The sequence below is a fragment of the Macaca nemestrina genome, chromosome 2 (assembly GCF_043159975.1).
Source record: "Macaca nemestrina isolate mMacNem1 chromosome 2, mMacNem.hap1, whole genome shotgun sequence".
Taxonomy (NCBI): Eukaryota; Metazoa; Chordata; class Mammalia; order Primates; family Cercopithecidae; genus Macaca; species Macaca nemestrina.
The window spans coordinates 177,967,926-177,984,568 of record NC_092126.1 but is presented as its reverse complement, the minus strand read 5'-3'; the positions used below and the strand labels follow the sequence as shown (position 1 = coordinate 177,984,568).

The window sequence follows — 16,643 nt, the reverse complement described above, 5'->3', positions numbered from 1 at the left end:
TCTTTGTGGGGTAAAAAACAGAAAGCATCAATGTAAAAATCTCTCAGTTCCCTTGCAGAAAGCTCACCAGTGTGCCAGAGACAATGAAATATGAATGGTCTTGGGAGTGGGTGATAAGATCAAGGAGAAACACTAGAGCCACCTTGGAACATTCTGCTTCTCATGTTATGTTCCCAGTATTTCCTTTCTATTGTTAGTGCCACTACTGAAAAGAGGCTCAAGCTTCAACTTAATTCAATGGAAAGCAGGTTGAGACTGCAACTTTTCCCAAATTCACATAGGGCAAATACTGTTTTCTCCCAAGGAGTAAGGTATACAAAATTCTTCTAAAAATTTCTCTTAAAGCCTAGACCCACCCTCTGACTTGGATCATTGAAGATGAAAACCCATTTAGTAAAGAAAATTGAAATGTCTTCACAGCTTAAAAAAAAAAAAAGCACTGCTACCTGGAGCACTTGAACTACTTGAGCTGTTGTATCTCAAATACTTTTCTGTCATTCTCCATTATCCATCCATTCAATAAGCATTCTTTAAATGCTTATTATGTCCTAGACCTGGGAATGCAAACTTTTTCTTAAAGGGCCAGGTAGTGAATATTTTAGGACAAGATGTAAAATCAAGGACATCTGTAGGTACTTAGTATCGTAATTTAAATATATACCACTTAAAATGTAAAATTATTTTTAGCTTTCAGTAAAAAGGGTCACAAATCAATAAAACCAGCATTAATAACATATGTCATTCTCTCAACAATTTAGGGAGGTATTATTCTTCTCATTTTTCAGAAGAGGAAATCAGGCTCAGACTAGTCATGTGATTTGTTTGTATTTGTACATTGTAAAGCCAGTATTCACACTTATGTCTTCTGGGGAACAGTACATTAGTATCACCAACTCCCCATATGTAGCTCTCTCACATGCATAGTGATGAAATGATTTCTACTAACACAGATTACGGAGTATGTCCTAGAATATGTATTACATAGTATTATTAATTAACATTGGTAATAATATAGTAAGCATTTATGACTTTGGTGACCTGACGTTCTTCTAGGTTCTTAGGTCCTTGATCTCAACTGATCATCACAACACCCAATAGAGAAGCGACTATTATTTTTCTGTTTTACAAAGGGGTAAACTGAGGAAGAAAGAGGTTATATAACTTGCCTGGCATCCCATTACTACTCTGTAGCAGAACTGGTGCTTTATTTCACGTCTTCCTTAAGTTAACGTTTTTTGAGATTCAAGTCTCAAGTCTGTTTCAATTTGAGATTATTTTTCTTGTTCATCCTTTAGGATTTCTGAGGAATAACTACTTTCTTTCTTCCATTTCTTAGGTCAAAAAAAAAATCCCATAATTCAAACTATTAATAAAAACTATACGTTTCAGGAGTAAAGTGTGAACTCATGTGTAGTTTCTCTGAGGGTTAAATTACAAAATTTATGAAAAACCAGTAAGATAAATAATAAAAATCATTCCAGAAAAAAGCAAAATTTGAGAGTAGCCATGTTGGTGATGTTAACATATCTCCCTATGTAAAAATTTGTATGTAAAAATATCCTAAGGGAATGTATTTGGTCAGCAGGGAACACTGGGAGGGAGAAAATGCAGGAGTTTCCCAAGAGGAAAACTCGGACACAGTCCTAAAAATGAAGTAACCCAAAGAAATGCCTTGTCGAAATTCCAGTACCAAGCATTTCCTTACTACAGAGATAGATGAATACAGTGAATACAATCTGATGCCATTACACATTATCATCACTGCATCTAGTGACAACGGCAAATAAGTTTCATGCTACCTGACAAAACCTAATGAACTATAGTGGAAGATCTTCAGGGCTGCGTTGAAAAGGCTCTGTAGGCCAAGTCTGAACTCAGTGATGATAAGTATCATGACTGATTAGCCATGTCTGCCCAAGTCAGGAGGAAGGGTGGCACCATATATGCAGACCTTTCACACCACTCAATCCCATTTCTCTGATTTTGAGAGCAAAAAATTTGTGAAAGTAATTGGGATTTCATGTATCTTCCTGTACAGGGAATAGCCTGATATCCAAGAGTCTACCTCCCTTGACCACTGTATTTCCGGTCTGCAAATTAATCAGTTGGCATTCTGGTTCATTGACTAGTCTGTTGTGTACCTGGTTATATAAACTTAAACTGGGCAGTAACATCCATTCTCAGTGAACTGACAAGGTCAATTTTTCTGAGTCAACAACACTGATGAGCAAACTCAGACTCTGGTAAATTCACAAAAGTAAATCTTATGTGACCTCTTAGAAGCCAAACAGTGAGACAGCCTTCCCATTAAGAAAAAACTCTATCAGACACTTCTTCTAGAATTGAACAAAGAATATTTTTAATCAATTTCAGTTTCACAATTTCTAAATTTAATAATTTCCCTTCTTAAATTTTTTCTTCACAGATTTGCTACTGCCAGTGTTAGATGATGTTTAATTCTATACAAACACTCTCATCACCTCTGATTATGATGTTTAAAACCAATGAGAGTACCTTGAGTAGAATCGAGTTCTCTCTCAATCTATGATTATATCAGCCTGTCAACATTATAGTTGTGCCCTGCACAATGATATTTTGGTAATGGACCATATATACCATGGTGATCCCGTAAGATATTATAAGATTAAAATGAAGCTGAAAAATTATTGTTGCCTGGTGGGTGATATCATAGCCATCTTAATGTCATAGCACAAAGCATTACTCACGCATTTGTGTGATGCTGGTGTAAACAAACCTATTCTGCAGCCAGTTGCATATAAGTATAGCACATATACTTATGCACAGCACATAATATGTGACAATGATAATAAATGACCATGTTAGTGGTTTATATACTTACTATATTATACTTTTTATCATTATTTTAGAGTATACTCCTACTAATGAAAAAACGTTAACCGTAACATGGTCTCAGGTTCTTCAGGAAGTATTCTAGAAGAAGGCATTGTTATCGTAGGAGATGACAGCTCCACGTGTGTTACTGCTTCTGAAGACCTTCCAGCAGGACAAGATGTGGACGTAGCAGACAGTGATATTGATGATCATGACCCTGTACAGGCCTAGCCTAGTATGTGTGTGTGCTTCTTTTGTAAACTCAAATACACTCAGTCATACTCCATTTATGACAGCACCATTTCTTTTTCATATGGTCACACCACCCTAACTAAACCCATGTTTCTAGTTTTACCTTTCGGACGTTCGCCAACCGATTCATCATCAAGGACTCCTCTCGATCATCATCGTCGTCCAAGTCGAGCATCGGCATGCCAAAGGGGTCAATGATGCTGCAACACCTGGAGCCTTCATCTCTTGGATCAAAGGGGTCCACGATTATGGGCTCAGTTCCTTTTATTTCACAACGACAGAAAGGGCAGCCCTGACCATCTGACTCCTAAACAAACAGAAAATGCATGGTTTCAAAACAAACAGTACTGAGAAATGCTAATGTTCTACAACTATAGAAGTCACCCCCCTAAAAAAAGTTTATGGGGTAGGAGGTGGGGGAGGATTTGTCTTGAAGAGGTAGTGTGTGTACAACAGGGAGTCAACAAAATATATAATAAATTGTCAGTATCTTCAGTTTCCTAAGGAAAAAAAAAAATTTAAGTTCGATTTTCCCAAGAAAAGAAACCTCTTTATTTTCCTGAATGTTCACTTATTATTCTAATGTATCAAGGCAATAGAGTACTGAAGAAAACTGGACATTGAATCATGTCTCTCCTTATGAAAAGACAGCAGTACTAACTAAACATTCCATTAAAAAGTACATTTTGGTAAAAATTCATAATACCGCAGTAGTATCGATGGGAAAAATACAATACCTGTGCATCTAACTGTGGCTGAATATTTGTTTTAACTGTCTGTGTATTTTAAAATCTTTATACACAATTAGGAAAAATTAAAATGTGTGCATTTATATTCAAAAGCCATCATCTGTCCTGAAAGCCTCTCATCCTGACATACAACTCATTTGGAATATAAAGTTCTCTGTGAGATAGTAAGTTTTGCCCCTTATCTTGCTTTTAAACAATATGATACAAAAAGATTTGTGCAAATGCTTTTGGGCTGGAAATGTATTTACTGGTCATTATTGGACATTTTGCTCAAAGTTTCCTACATTCATTTCTCAAAACTAACTATATTAAAAATTCACAATTTGCAGGGAAATAAAAAGACTGCTTTCTTGCCCTACAGACAACATTGCTTTCTAGAGATAAGATGGTATATGATATTCTCCACCCTATTTTTGGTTTTGCATTATACCCTGACTTTAGCAATGTGTTATTTAAACGTAGTAAAAATCACAAAATTACTTTAAGGGAGAAACAGGATGAAATAGCACCATTTTAGTGGCAAGACAAGGGATGCAGAGAGCTGATGTCTTTAAAGAAACTGTTCCTTTTTTTTTTTTTTTTTTTTTTTATATATGACTTTTCCCAATCCATGTAGCATAGGGAGACTAAAACTCAAATAGAAAGTCTCAAACTTTTTGGCTCGAGGGGTCAGCAATCCCCATCACTAGATATTTACCCAAGGGAAAAAAACATAATATCTATAAAATGATTGGAACACAAACATTCATAGCAATCTTATTCATATTAGCCAGAAACTGTAAACAACCCAAACATACATGACCAGAAATACCGATAAACAAATTGTGATATTTTCATATAATGGAATGACACTTAGCAATAAAAGAATTACTAATAAATGTAATAATATGAAAAAAAAAAAAAAAGAAACTGTTCCATAATTAATTCAGGACTCTCCTGTCCACTTATTTAATAGGAAATCAGTGATCTACCTGCCCAACAGTGATGTTTGGATCAAGGATGGAATAACTCTCTCCCTCTCTTCTCACTGAACAACTACCTCGCATCTACTTTGTGGCAGATCTTGTGATAGTTTATTCTTTCTAAGCTTCATTCAGCTCAACAAATTGAACACCTCCTTTGCCAAACAAAGTGTCAAAAAACAAAAAACACTGAGCTTGCTTAAGAAAAATAAATCGCAACATTCCCTTATTCATCTGCTTGTATATAATTTGGAAAATAAACTTGGAATGGTAAAATAGTTGAACTAAGGTGGTATAAAGAAATACAGATATGTAAATACAGAATCCTTCAAGATTTCCCACCAAACATGTTCATGTCCAGCGGGCTTCAAAACATATTAAATATTATTTGCTCCATCATTTTATAGATAATAAAACCAAGATTTAGTTCTTCTATTTTTGATAACCTCCTTGCAATGATATTTTCTAACACAGGAGTAAATAAGAAAAACAAAATCTTTCTCTTATAAAAAGAATATTAAATTTGAAGTCATATTCAATATATGTTATCATCCAGGCAAAACTCCCCTTGTTATAAAAGTCAAAAGGGATCCATATTACGTACCTATAGTGGAATACTTTTACAGATTTACAGAAGACAATTTCAAAAAGACAGTTTTATTTAACAGCAAGCTGTGCCAGCCTGGGCAACATAGCAAGACCTTGTCTCCATAAAAAATAAATGTTTAAAAAATTAGCCAGGTGTTGTGGTACACACCTGAAGTCCCAGCTGGTTGGGAGGCTGAGCTGGGGGCTTCGCTTGAGACCAGGAGTTTGAGGCTGCAGTGAGCTACGATAGCGTGACTGCCCTCAGACTGGGTGTCAGGGTAAGACCCTGTGCCAAAAAAAAAAAAAAAAGAAAAAAAAAAAAGAAAGCAAGATCTGAAGATCTGATGGTCCCTCTGTCTTTAACACATGAAGAACGGAAAGCAGTACTTTGAGACCTACGTAGTCGCTTAATTTACTCATACGTTTAAAAAAATTATTATAGAAAATCTCAGATACACATAAAATTTGAGGGAAAACTATAATAAATTTCTAAGTACCTATCACCTGACTTCAACAATTATCAATTCATCCTCAATCCAGTTTTATCTATATGTTCTCTTGTTCCTTCCACTCTTAGATCATTTTGAAGTATCTCCTACACATCATATAAATTCATTGGTAAATATTATAGTATCATAACTAAAAACCAAGAACTTTTTAAAGATCTAATTCCAGTACAATTATCATAACTAAAAATTATTCCACCCAATCAAAATCATGAAAGTCACGTTATTTTTTAGTATAGTGCATAGAATGTGCAAGCCACACTATTAGGCTACGTAAGTTTCTCTTTGAACCTCCAGGGTTAACTCACATATCGCTCTGGTTAAGGATGACTTCTAGTTTATGTGATCTATTTCCTTATAAGAGGCAACTGAAAATACTGAGTTTTGAAGCTGGAGGAGGTGAAAGGCAATAATTGTGTCTTTATAGCACAAGAAAAAACAGAACTATTCATCTAAAACTGAATTTAGATTTTTCTCTATGCTACTTGAAAGTTTAATGTTATACAAATTACTGATGTGTGTTAAGAGTACCTATTATAAGAGCAGATATCACAAAATACATCTTCTCTTCAGTTTTGTTGTTGAGAGTGTACATTACTCATCAGATCAACAAACAGCTCCAATGAACACTAATTTTGATTTGCAAACACAGATCACACTGAATGTGTCTCTAATGGTACTTACTCTAATATGACTTCATCACACTTTATAAATAAGACTACTGTCACATGCAAATTATGTCTAACGACAAAGTCTCAAATGATACTTTGGTTACTCTGCCCTAGTTTCTGTCAGATGGTTGATTAAATACACATGAAAAATGTCTTTAATACAATAATTAAAATAATGTTTCTGTCAATGTATACTTAATGCAATATCAAATAATATATGTTAATGGAAAAGAAAGACCAATAAATAACTCATTTTCTAGTTCCCACCATTCCGTGAATGTTAAGAGGAAGTACTGAGGACTCCGTCTATTTAAATGACTCAGTAGGTTTCACTTCCTCAAATAAGAAATACTTCTAAGCCAAAGGATACATAAGTTATCAGTGAATACAATACACAGCTGAAACTCAATTCTGTCATTTCTCGTAATATAGTAAAATAATTCAGACTCACATCTCAACCATTAATACTGTAAGTCAGTGACATTACTTAAAAATATAACTTTGGGTAAACTCAGATAAAAAACAATGACAAACAAATATAAAACAATTTAAACCTTCATAATACTCCATTCTCCACAAATACTCCATGTAAAAACCCAAATGAATATTGTTAGTACCATCTCATCACCATCATGTATCAATCACCTTCCATACTCTGCTTAAGTATTGCTAAGATAGACATACTATATCTTAAATACCTTCTTTTAAATGTTTTTCAAGATAGCATTATATATAGTGTAATTTATTTGCTTTCAGCCTGATCAGTAGAGGCATACCTTGACTTAAGGTCAATCATTTTATGCCTTCCCACATATATAACATACACCAAGGGCTGTAGTGTATATACATAGGGCCTCCTAAGTCTCATTTTGGAGTGCATTTTATATTTTTACTGTATGTGTATGCATATGCATGTGTGTATTTTTTCCTTTATCAATAACTTCTAATATATATTACCTTGCTGTATTTCATGTAGCTATGAGGCTGTCACAAATCTTTTTTAAAACATAGCAATTATAACTGGAAAAATTGTATGTCTATAAATGTACTGAGAATAGGTTGGATCCATACCAAGAATTTTCAAAGCACAGTATCTCCCACAGAAACTCAGTAACTCCTGGCTGAAAGAACGAATGAAAGAATAAAGAAGGATAGTTAATAGTAATCTTAGACAAAATGCCCCAGAGTGGGAGAGATCTTTGGTTCTGGTTTATTTTATGATGAACAAGGGAAAAAGACATTGGTGAATCTAGACTCTTCTAGTTCTGATTTGGGAGGCCCATAAAAGCCTGCATAGTGAATCAGAAAAGGAGCACAGATACTCTGAATTAGGATACTTGGACTGGACTTCTACCTTCCCCAATTACAGCTGTGTGACCCCGGGCAATTCATTGCATCTTACATACAGGGTACAATGAAATAATGCACATTTAGAGACACCATAAAGTGAGATAAATTATTTTAAAGCTTTATAAAGTGCTATAAAAATTCCAGTTGGCATAATTAGTATAAAAATAGTCTCAAGAATAAATACAATAAGAAAACTAAGGAAACATATCTTAACATTTGAAAAAACTCATATCTCTATACGAATTCCATTTTGTAATGAAATGAATACAACTTAAAACCTGCAGAATTATCAGTGTGCATAGATTAATCATAATTGGAAATATGAGATATCTCCTAAGTACTTTATTAGAAACAGTAATAACTAAAATTCTAGGTACTGTTGTAAGCACTCTCTAAATATTAATTCATTTAATCCTATAAGGTAGGTACAATTGTTGTTCCCCCTTTTACCAACAAGAAAAATGGGTTTACTGGTTTGATGAAGGTCACATAGCAAGCAATACTAAGTAGGAAATCACAACAAGGGGGTCTATTTCAAGAGTCTAATCATTTCAACACTACACTATAGGATCAGCATGTAGTGGTTTTTCAATCTCAGATTCATAGCCAAGGTTAAAATAAAGGTGAAAAACAGCCAGTTGCTACTACTGATCAATCACAAATGTAAAAAATTTTAAACTATTTTGCTTAAATTGCAAATTTCAAAATTAAAAAAACTACTAAAATCAATGAATATTCTGTTGGCTCTAATTGAAAAGTTTCAACTCTTTAACAGGAAGACGTAAAATGTATCTGAATAATTATACCATTTTTGAGGATACGTTTTTACATAGTAAAAGCTTTTTGTTTTAAACATTTGTTGCTTGAATCCAATTTAAAATTTTAATGCATGAAGTTGGTCTAGAATGAGCTGGTCATTTAGAATGAGTCCACATTCTAAACACTTTTTAAAAATGGTGTCAACTTTAACAACATCTATAAAAGATCCATGCTGGAGTCAACTGAAAATGTTTCCAAAGTGCCAGTATCTGTTACTGTCCACACACTTTACAACAGAGTGAGCATCCATCTAATTTAATCATTAGACTTAAGAGTCAAGTACTTATTCTGCTAGATTTTATCATATCCATCATTTCCTTTCCTTTTCTAGTGTATCACTCTAGTTCATAATGTTACTATAATGTATTTGGACAACTCTCGCAGCTTCTTTATTACTCCCAATGTGAAAGGGAAGCTCTAACATTTAATCACATTTACACGAAAGACACAACAGGTGGTTAGAGACAAAAGTGCCAATTTAAAACACTCGTAAAGGCAAGTATTATTTTCTATTTGTAGCACCTAAGTTACAAAATTTCATTGAGGCTAGAAATTTGAAGACCGTTGAAGACCGGTTGCCTTTGAAGGAAGATAGAGTAAAAGATTTATTTTATCGTTTTTTTAATCTTTTGAGACAGAATCTTGCTCTGTTACCTAGGCTGGGGTGCAGTGCCGTGATCTCAGCTCACTGAAACCTCCGCCTCTAAGGTTCAAGCCATTCACCTGTGCCTCAGCCTCCCAAGCTGCTGGGATTACAGGCTCCTGCCACCATGTCCAGTTATTTGGTATTTTTAGTAGAAACAGGGTTTGCCATGTTGGCTAGGCTGGTCTTAAACTGCTGACCTCATGTGATCCACCCATCTAGGCTTCCCAAAGTGCTGAGATTACAGGTGTGAGCAAGCATGCCTAGCCAAAGATTATTTCTTATTGCTTTAAAAGTGATCATTTGAGCTTGTTTCTCACCTCTCTTAGAAAACTATATACTTTTTCCCAACAACACTCTCTACATATGGAACATCTAGAAATCTCGTTAATCATATTCCATATTAAAATCAGAGTTTATTGATTTTTGGTGAATTACTATTTTGAATACTCTGATATCTTTCTTTTTAATTATATCAAACAATATACAGGAAGAATAACCACAGGAAAACTAATTTTACGTTTAAATGAATTAAAGTCCTTGGCAGTAATTCAAAACATAGCTGCATATCCAACTGATAAAGATATCCATTTTTTATTTTTGAAGGAAGATATGAAGAACACAGTTTGGAGTTTTTTCCATTCAGGAGCTCAAAAGTCACTTTCCTTTTTTTTTTTTTTTTTTCTTTTATTATACTTTAAAAGTTCTGGGATACATGTGCAGAACATGCAGGTTTGTTACACAGGTATACACATGCCATGGTGGTTAGCTGCACCCATCAGCCCATCACACATTAGGTATTTCTCCTAATGCTATCCCTCCCCTTGCCCCGCAGCCCCTGACAGATCCTGGTGTGTGATGTTCCCCTCCCTGGCTCCATGTGTTCTCACTGTTCAACTCCCACTTATGAGTGAGAACATGCGGTGTTTGTTTTTCTGTTCTTGTGTTAGTTTGCTGAGATGATGGTTTCCAGCTTCATCCATGTCCCTGCAAAGGACATGAACTTATCCTTTTTTAATGGCTGCATAGTATTCCATGGTGTATATGTGCCACATTTTCTTTATCCAGTCTATCACTGATGGACATTTGAGTTGGTTCCAAGTCTTTGATATTGTGAACAGTGCTGCAATAAACACACATGTGCATGTGTCTTTATAGTACAATGATTTATAATCCTTTGAGTACATACCCAGTAATGGGAGTGCTGAATCAAATGGTATTTCTGACTCTAGATCCTTGAGGAATCGCCATACCATCTTCCACAATGGTTGAACTAATTTACACTCCCACCAACAGTGTAAAAGCATTCCTATTTTTCCACATGCTCTCCAGCATCTGCTGTTTCCTGACCTTTTAATGATCGCCATTCTAACTGGTGTGAGATGGTATCTCATTGTGGTTTTGATTTGCATTTCTCTAATGACAAGTGATGATGAGCTTTTTTTTTCATATGTTTGTTGGCTGCATAAATTTTATGTCTTCTTTTGAGAAGTGTCTGTTCACATCCTTTGCCCATTTTTTGATTTTTTTTTTTTCCTTATAAATGTGTTTAAGTTCCTTGTAGATTCTGGATATTAGCCCTTTGTCAGATGGATAGATTGCAAAAATTTTCTCCCATTCTGTAGGTTGTCTGTTCACTCTGATGATAGTTTCTTTTGCTGTACAGAAGCTCTTTAGTTTAATTAGATCCAATTTGTCTATTTTGGCTTTTGTTGCCATTGCTTTTGGTGTTTTAGTCATGAAGTCTTTGCCCATGCCTATGTCCTGAATGGTATTGCCTACGTTTTCTTCTAGGGTTTTTATGGTTTTAGGTCTTACATTCAAGTCTTTAATCCATCTTGAGTTAATTTTTGTATAAGGTGTAAGGAAGAGGTCCAGTTTCAGTTTTCTGCATATGGCTAGCCAGTTTTTCCAACACCATTTATTAAATAGGGAATCCTTTCCATATTGCTTGTTGTTGTCAGGTTTATCAAAGATCAGATGGTTGTAGATGTGTGGCGTTATTTCTGAGGCATCTGTTCTGCTCCATTGGTCTATATCTCTGTTTTGGTACCAGTACCATGCTGTTTTGATTACTGTAGCCTTGTAGTATAGTTTGAAGTCACGTAGCATGATGCCTCCAGTTTTTTTCTTTTTTCTTAGGATTGTCTTGGCTATATGAGTTTTTTTTTTTTGGTTCCATATGCAATTTAAAGTAGTTTTTCTAAGTGTGTGAAGAGTCAATGGTAGTTTGATGAGGATAGCATTGAATCTATAAATTACTTTGGGCATTATGGCCATTCTCATGATACTGATTCTTCCTATCCATGAGCATGTAATGTTTGTCCATTTCTTTATGTCCTCTCTGTATATTTAGAAAACCCCATCGTCTCAGCCCAAAATCTCTTTAAGCTGATAAGCAGCTTCAGCAAAGTCTCAGGATATAAAATCTATGTGCAAAAATAACAAGCATTCCTATGCACCAATAATAGACAAACAGAGAGCCAAATCACGAGTGAACTCCCATTCACAACTGCTACAAAGAGAATAAAATACCTAGGAATACAACTTACAAGGGATGTGAAGGACCTCTTTAAGAACTACAAATCAAAAGCCATTTTCTAGATTCCTGAAATAAGCACAGAATGAAAACAATTCCTTAACTTTTAACCTTACATGGTAATGCTGCAGAATCCCTGCTGCATAATATGCTGCCTCACAAAGGAAGATGGTCAAGGTTGAGAAGATTAACGTTTTGTTAATATCCCATTAACACGTGGACATGAAAGACAGCTCTCCAAGTTTTATTACCAAGGGTAGCACAGAAGTGTTGCACACAGAGTAACATTACTTCAAAGAATGTCTCTAGAAAGGTGATTATTCAACTTATTTAGTATTCTGTGCAAACTCTGTTCGCTTATTCAATTTATTAAATAACACAGATGTTTCAGAAAGAGAAAAAAGCATCTGACACCTCTTCAGAGGCATGACTAATGGGCCATTATGACAGCAATTAAAGAGTAACCACTTGCAGCCTGTAACAACTGACACAGCTACTGTGCATTTCTTAAGTTTTCTGTTAATTACATAAAATTTAAGTCTCTAACGAATTTCAATTAAACCAAAGTAGGGCCTCAGATGGAAGGAAAAGTTGGTGAAGAATGACTTGCTAAAAATGCGCACTGCTGAGCATAGTATGATTAATGGTCAGGTTTTAATATTTCCTATTGGATTCTAACTGATTTATCATAGCTTCCTGGCAGACATGCAGCCTTTAAAATCATTTTCATATCAGCATGCCCAACCAACGTAGTAGAAAGTAACAAAAAATGTCTAGCAGCCATAATTAAATTTGAACGACAACAGGATACTCATTTCAAGTAATTATTAATATCATGCCCCTCAACAGAAATTTCAGGTTTAATTTTAACTTTAACTTCTTGAGGCTAAGGATTGTGTCTCAGAGTTCTTCTTAGTTCAGGGCATAGGACAGAACATGGGATGTTGCAGCTGCTCAAAGAATGTTTCCTAAATAAATAAATAAATGGAAAATGATAGTTGAAACAATCTTGGTTTGCTTCTACCAAACCAGTAAGAGGAAGAAGCAAAATAACAAATTCTTCCTGCGCACAGTTAAGCTTGCAAATTTAATCATATAAAACAAAAACAGTGTCTTTAAAGTACCATTTTTGAATGAGGAAAAAATAGAAAAAGAGAAACATAAGTTATTTTACTCTTAAGTCCAGAGACCTCATACCTTGAGAACATTTCTCTATGTATCTACAAGCTTAGATACCACTTTTGGCAATATTCTGCGCAACTATGAAGTGTGCTATAATTTTGTTCTTCTTACTGATACATTTACTATCAATTAGGTTAAGTCAAGCGAGCAGCTAGGTGAGATTACAGATACGAGACCTTCAGCATATCTGTTTTACAACTGTGCTTTCACTAGATTAACTTTATAAGACTTTTATTTTTATTAAATACCAGAGGCATTTTGCAATAACACGTTTAAATGATCAACAAACGTTGCTGTTCAAGCAATAATACAAAAGCTGCCAAAACAGATATGCCAGTCGGCAGGAAGCACTACTATGTGAAGCCTATATCTAAATGTAAAAATATTTAGATTATCCAAAAGTAGAAATGTTCAAAAGTTGAAACTTCCTTTGACCAGTAAGATCCCACTGAGATACAGAGACTGTGAAATATCAACTTAGAATTATTGACCTAAGAACAATTTTCTTTAGGGGTAGAGAAAACATGAACCGGGGATTACTGTGCATATATATATTTTTTTTTGGTGCAAAAAAGCAATAAAAATGCAGTCTTATTGCTTCTGTGTTAGTGCTGGTAGTACTGCAAACAATAAAAGTAAAATAACATGGTTCAAAAATGGTTGGAAAAAATCACAAGGTAAAAAGTTAAGGAAATCACACAATAGCTAGTGAATGGAACAAAGGGAACTAAGCCTTAGAATTTCTAGGATTCGCTCTCAGATACTGAACATGATAAAAGGTCTTTGAAAAGATCATAAATACTTCTCAGAAAAGTATTGTAAGAGCTTGTCACAATCAATCTACAATACTGTCTTTTTATTTAATGTACTTTTAGATTTCCTTTTCTTTTACATTACCTAGCATGCAACCTATAAGTATTTACTGAGTAATGACCAATGTGCAGATAACATGCTAGCAGAGAGAGATTCTAAAGTAGGTAAAGTAATCTACATTCTAGAAAGGAAATACATAAATATGGAAATATTTACAACATGAACATAATGAGGTAAGAGCTTACAGAGACATATACAAAATGTATCAGGAGGATGCTTATTAATGATGAGCTGCTTTGTGTGAGGAGAATTCAAAAATAGTACTGAAAATAAAGGTTTGCATATTTTTCATTAATTTAGGTGCAAAATTCAATGATCAGATTAAGATAATAACATTAGTGTCTAGTAACATAAATGTTATTATTTCAGCCTTCTGAATAGTTTTGAATGTGTCATTTTTGTTACTACTTTACTTAGTAAACTACTTTATTATTACTGTCTCACATAACTTTAAACATTTTAGCTAAACACAATTTTCAGAGCTTGACATTTATGTACTTCCTCAATTTCTAAAGCAAAACTGAGAAGCAGCTCAGAGTGAAAAAGAGAAATAGTAAATGTTAACAACTTACCAACATTACTGAATATATCTTCATATAAGGTCATTAGGTCAATATAAAAAGTCATGAAATAATTCAAGGAATTGATAAGCAACAAGCAAGAGGAACTACACCAATCTGGAGAATGCACAGTAACACACAGAAATGTTGTGGCGATGTAAAGGACACAGCATTAATAATACAGAATGATAACTGGGAAATATTCCTATCCCTTTTGCACATAATGGACCTATTGCAAATAGTTCACAAACCTAACAAATAAATACAGTTAAGTCTTCAATTAATACTGTTAATCAGTTACTGGAAATTGAGACTTTAAGTGAAACAACTTATTGTATGATGAAATCCATTTTACCATATGCTAATTGATAGAAACAAGAGTTAAGGTTCCTACAGCTTACAGTATGTCACTTTGCTCAAAGTTGCAGTTTCCAGGAATCTACTGACAATGTTAAGATAGGACTTACTGAAGGCAGTATTTATTTACTAAGAATAAATAAACTTTCTTTTAAGAAGTATATAGAAAGTAAAATAAATAAAATATTTGTTGCTTTATATTCAGCCATACTTTTCTACTCACCCTGGGCTGCAAGATAAACAACTGTTTGTTGTGTTTTTATTTTTATTTTTATTTTTTTATAGAAATGGGATCTCCCTATGTTGTCCAGGCTGTTCTTGAACTCCTGGGCTCAAGGGATCTTCCTGCCTCCGCCTCCCAAAGTACTGGGATTTAAAGGTGTGAGCTGCCATGCCCCGCCAGTAAACAACTATTTTGTATGATGCTTTAAACAAAACATTTTACTAAACAAATGTTTCTGTCAAACTAATAGCAGCTTCTGACTTTTTTTTTGAGACGGAGTCTCACTCTGTCGCCCAGGCTGGAGTGCAGTGGCGCGATCTCTGCTCACTGCAAGCTCCGCCTCCCGGGTTCCCGCCATTCTCCTGCCTCCGCCTCCCAAGTAGCTGTGACTACAGGCGCCCGCCACCGCGCCCGACTAATTTTTTTTATATTTTTAGTAGAGACAGGGTTTCACCATGTTAGCCAGGATGGTCTCGATCTCCTGACCTTGTGATCCGCCCGCCTCGGCCTCCCTAAGTGCTGGGATTACAGGCGCGAGCCACCGTGCCAGCCCTAGCTTCTGACTTTTAACCAACTTAACCCCCAAATACTAAGCACAGTATTGAGTTACAGATGGGAAGTCTTGCAACATGTATGCATGTGTATGTTCTAAGACTGAAGCCTGGAGAAAAATGGGTGAAATGCAGAAGCCTTGCACGGAGGCAGTGTTAGGAATTTGTATCAGGCTATTATTCTGATTTTCTTCAGGGAGAAATGCAAGGCTTTTAGTTTCTATGCACCTGTAAAAACCACACTACCATACTGAAGGCAAAGAATGGTGACAAATACCATTTGTTTTCTTTGTTAGTTTAATATGTATCCTGAAACACTGAATCATTATCAGGTACACCAGTCCTAAGTAGTCCAATTACAGACAATCTATCACTAAGTCACTATCTCTATAATACCTCCTACTGACACATTTGAAATAAACCTGCAATTTTGTCTTCTATCAACATATCTAAATTTATTGAATGTAGTTTTTAAAAGGCACTGCTAAGTTTGCAGAATTATTACTGTTAACAAAATTTAAATAGAAATCAAGTATCTATGTTGAGAATGATCTCCTCCAACATCTCCCTGTAATATGCAAAATTCATCAACATCATGAAGGGATAAAAGGAAATAAGGGAGAGGAAATAAAAACCTAAAACAAAACAGAAGCCAAATTCATATCGAAGGAGAGAAGTATAGGGATTTTGAACAATGTTCCTGAGGTAGCAAAGATCTCTGGGCATTCAGAAAGGACTTCGAAAATATAAATCAACTGTAATTCATTTCCTAATTCTTCCTCTTTTCTTCATCCATTAAAAAAAAGTTTTTCACAAAAGAAGCAGCAGGCCCTTTTATGACTATGAAAATGGGAAAATCATTATATTTTATTACTAAGTAAGGAGCTTGGCAGGCGAGTCTGTCAGCCCCCTTCCATGAACCTCAATGTCCATCCTTCCTCATGTCATGCAGAGGTACAGGGCTG

The 16,643-nt window shown here is 34.9% G+C and overlaps 1 protein-coding gene across 9 annotated transcripts in view; it reads right to left on the bottom strand.

The window, feature by feature from the left end:
- The window catches only part of LOC105477589 (Cbl proto-oncogene B), a 214,659-nt gene that overhangs the window by 61,112 nt on the left and 136,904 nt on the right, over positions 1 to 16,643 (bottom strand). For all 9 annotated transcript variants that reach the window (XM_071092487.1, XM_071092490.1, XM_071092491.1 and 6 more), the window contains one exon: positions 3,209 to 3,412. In XM_071092487.1, coding sequence (XP_070948588.1) covers positions 3,209 to 3,412 — 204 coding nt within the window. The remainder of the gene's footprint in view (positions 1 to 3,208; positions 3,413 to 16,643) is intronic.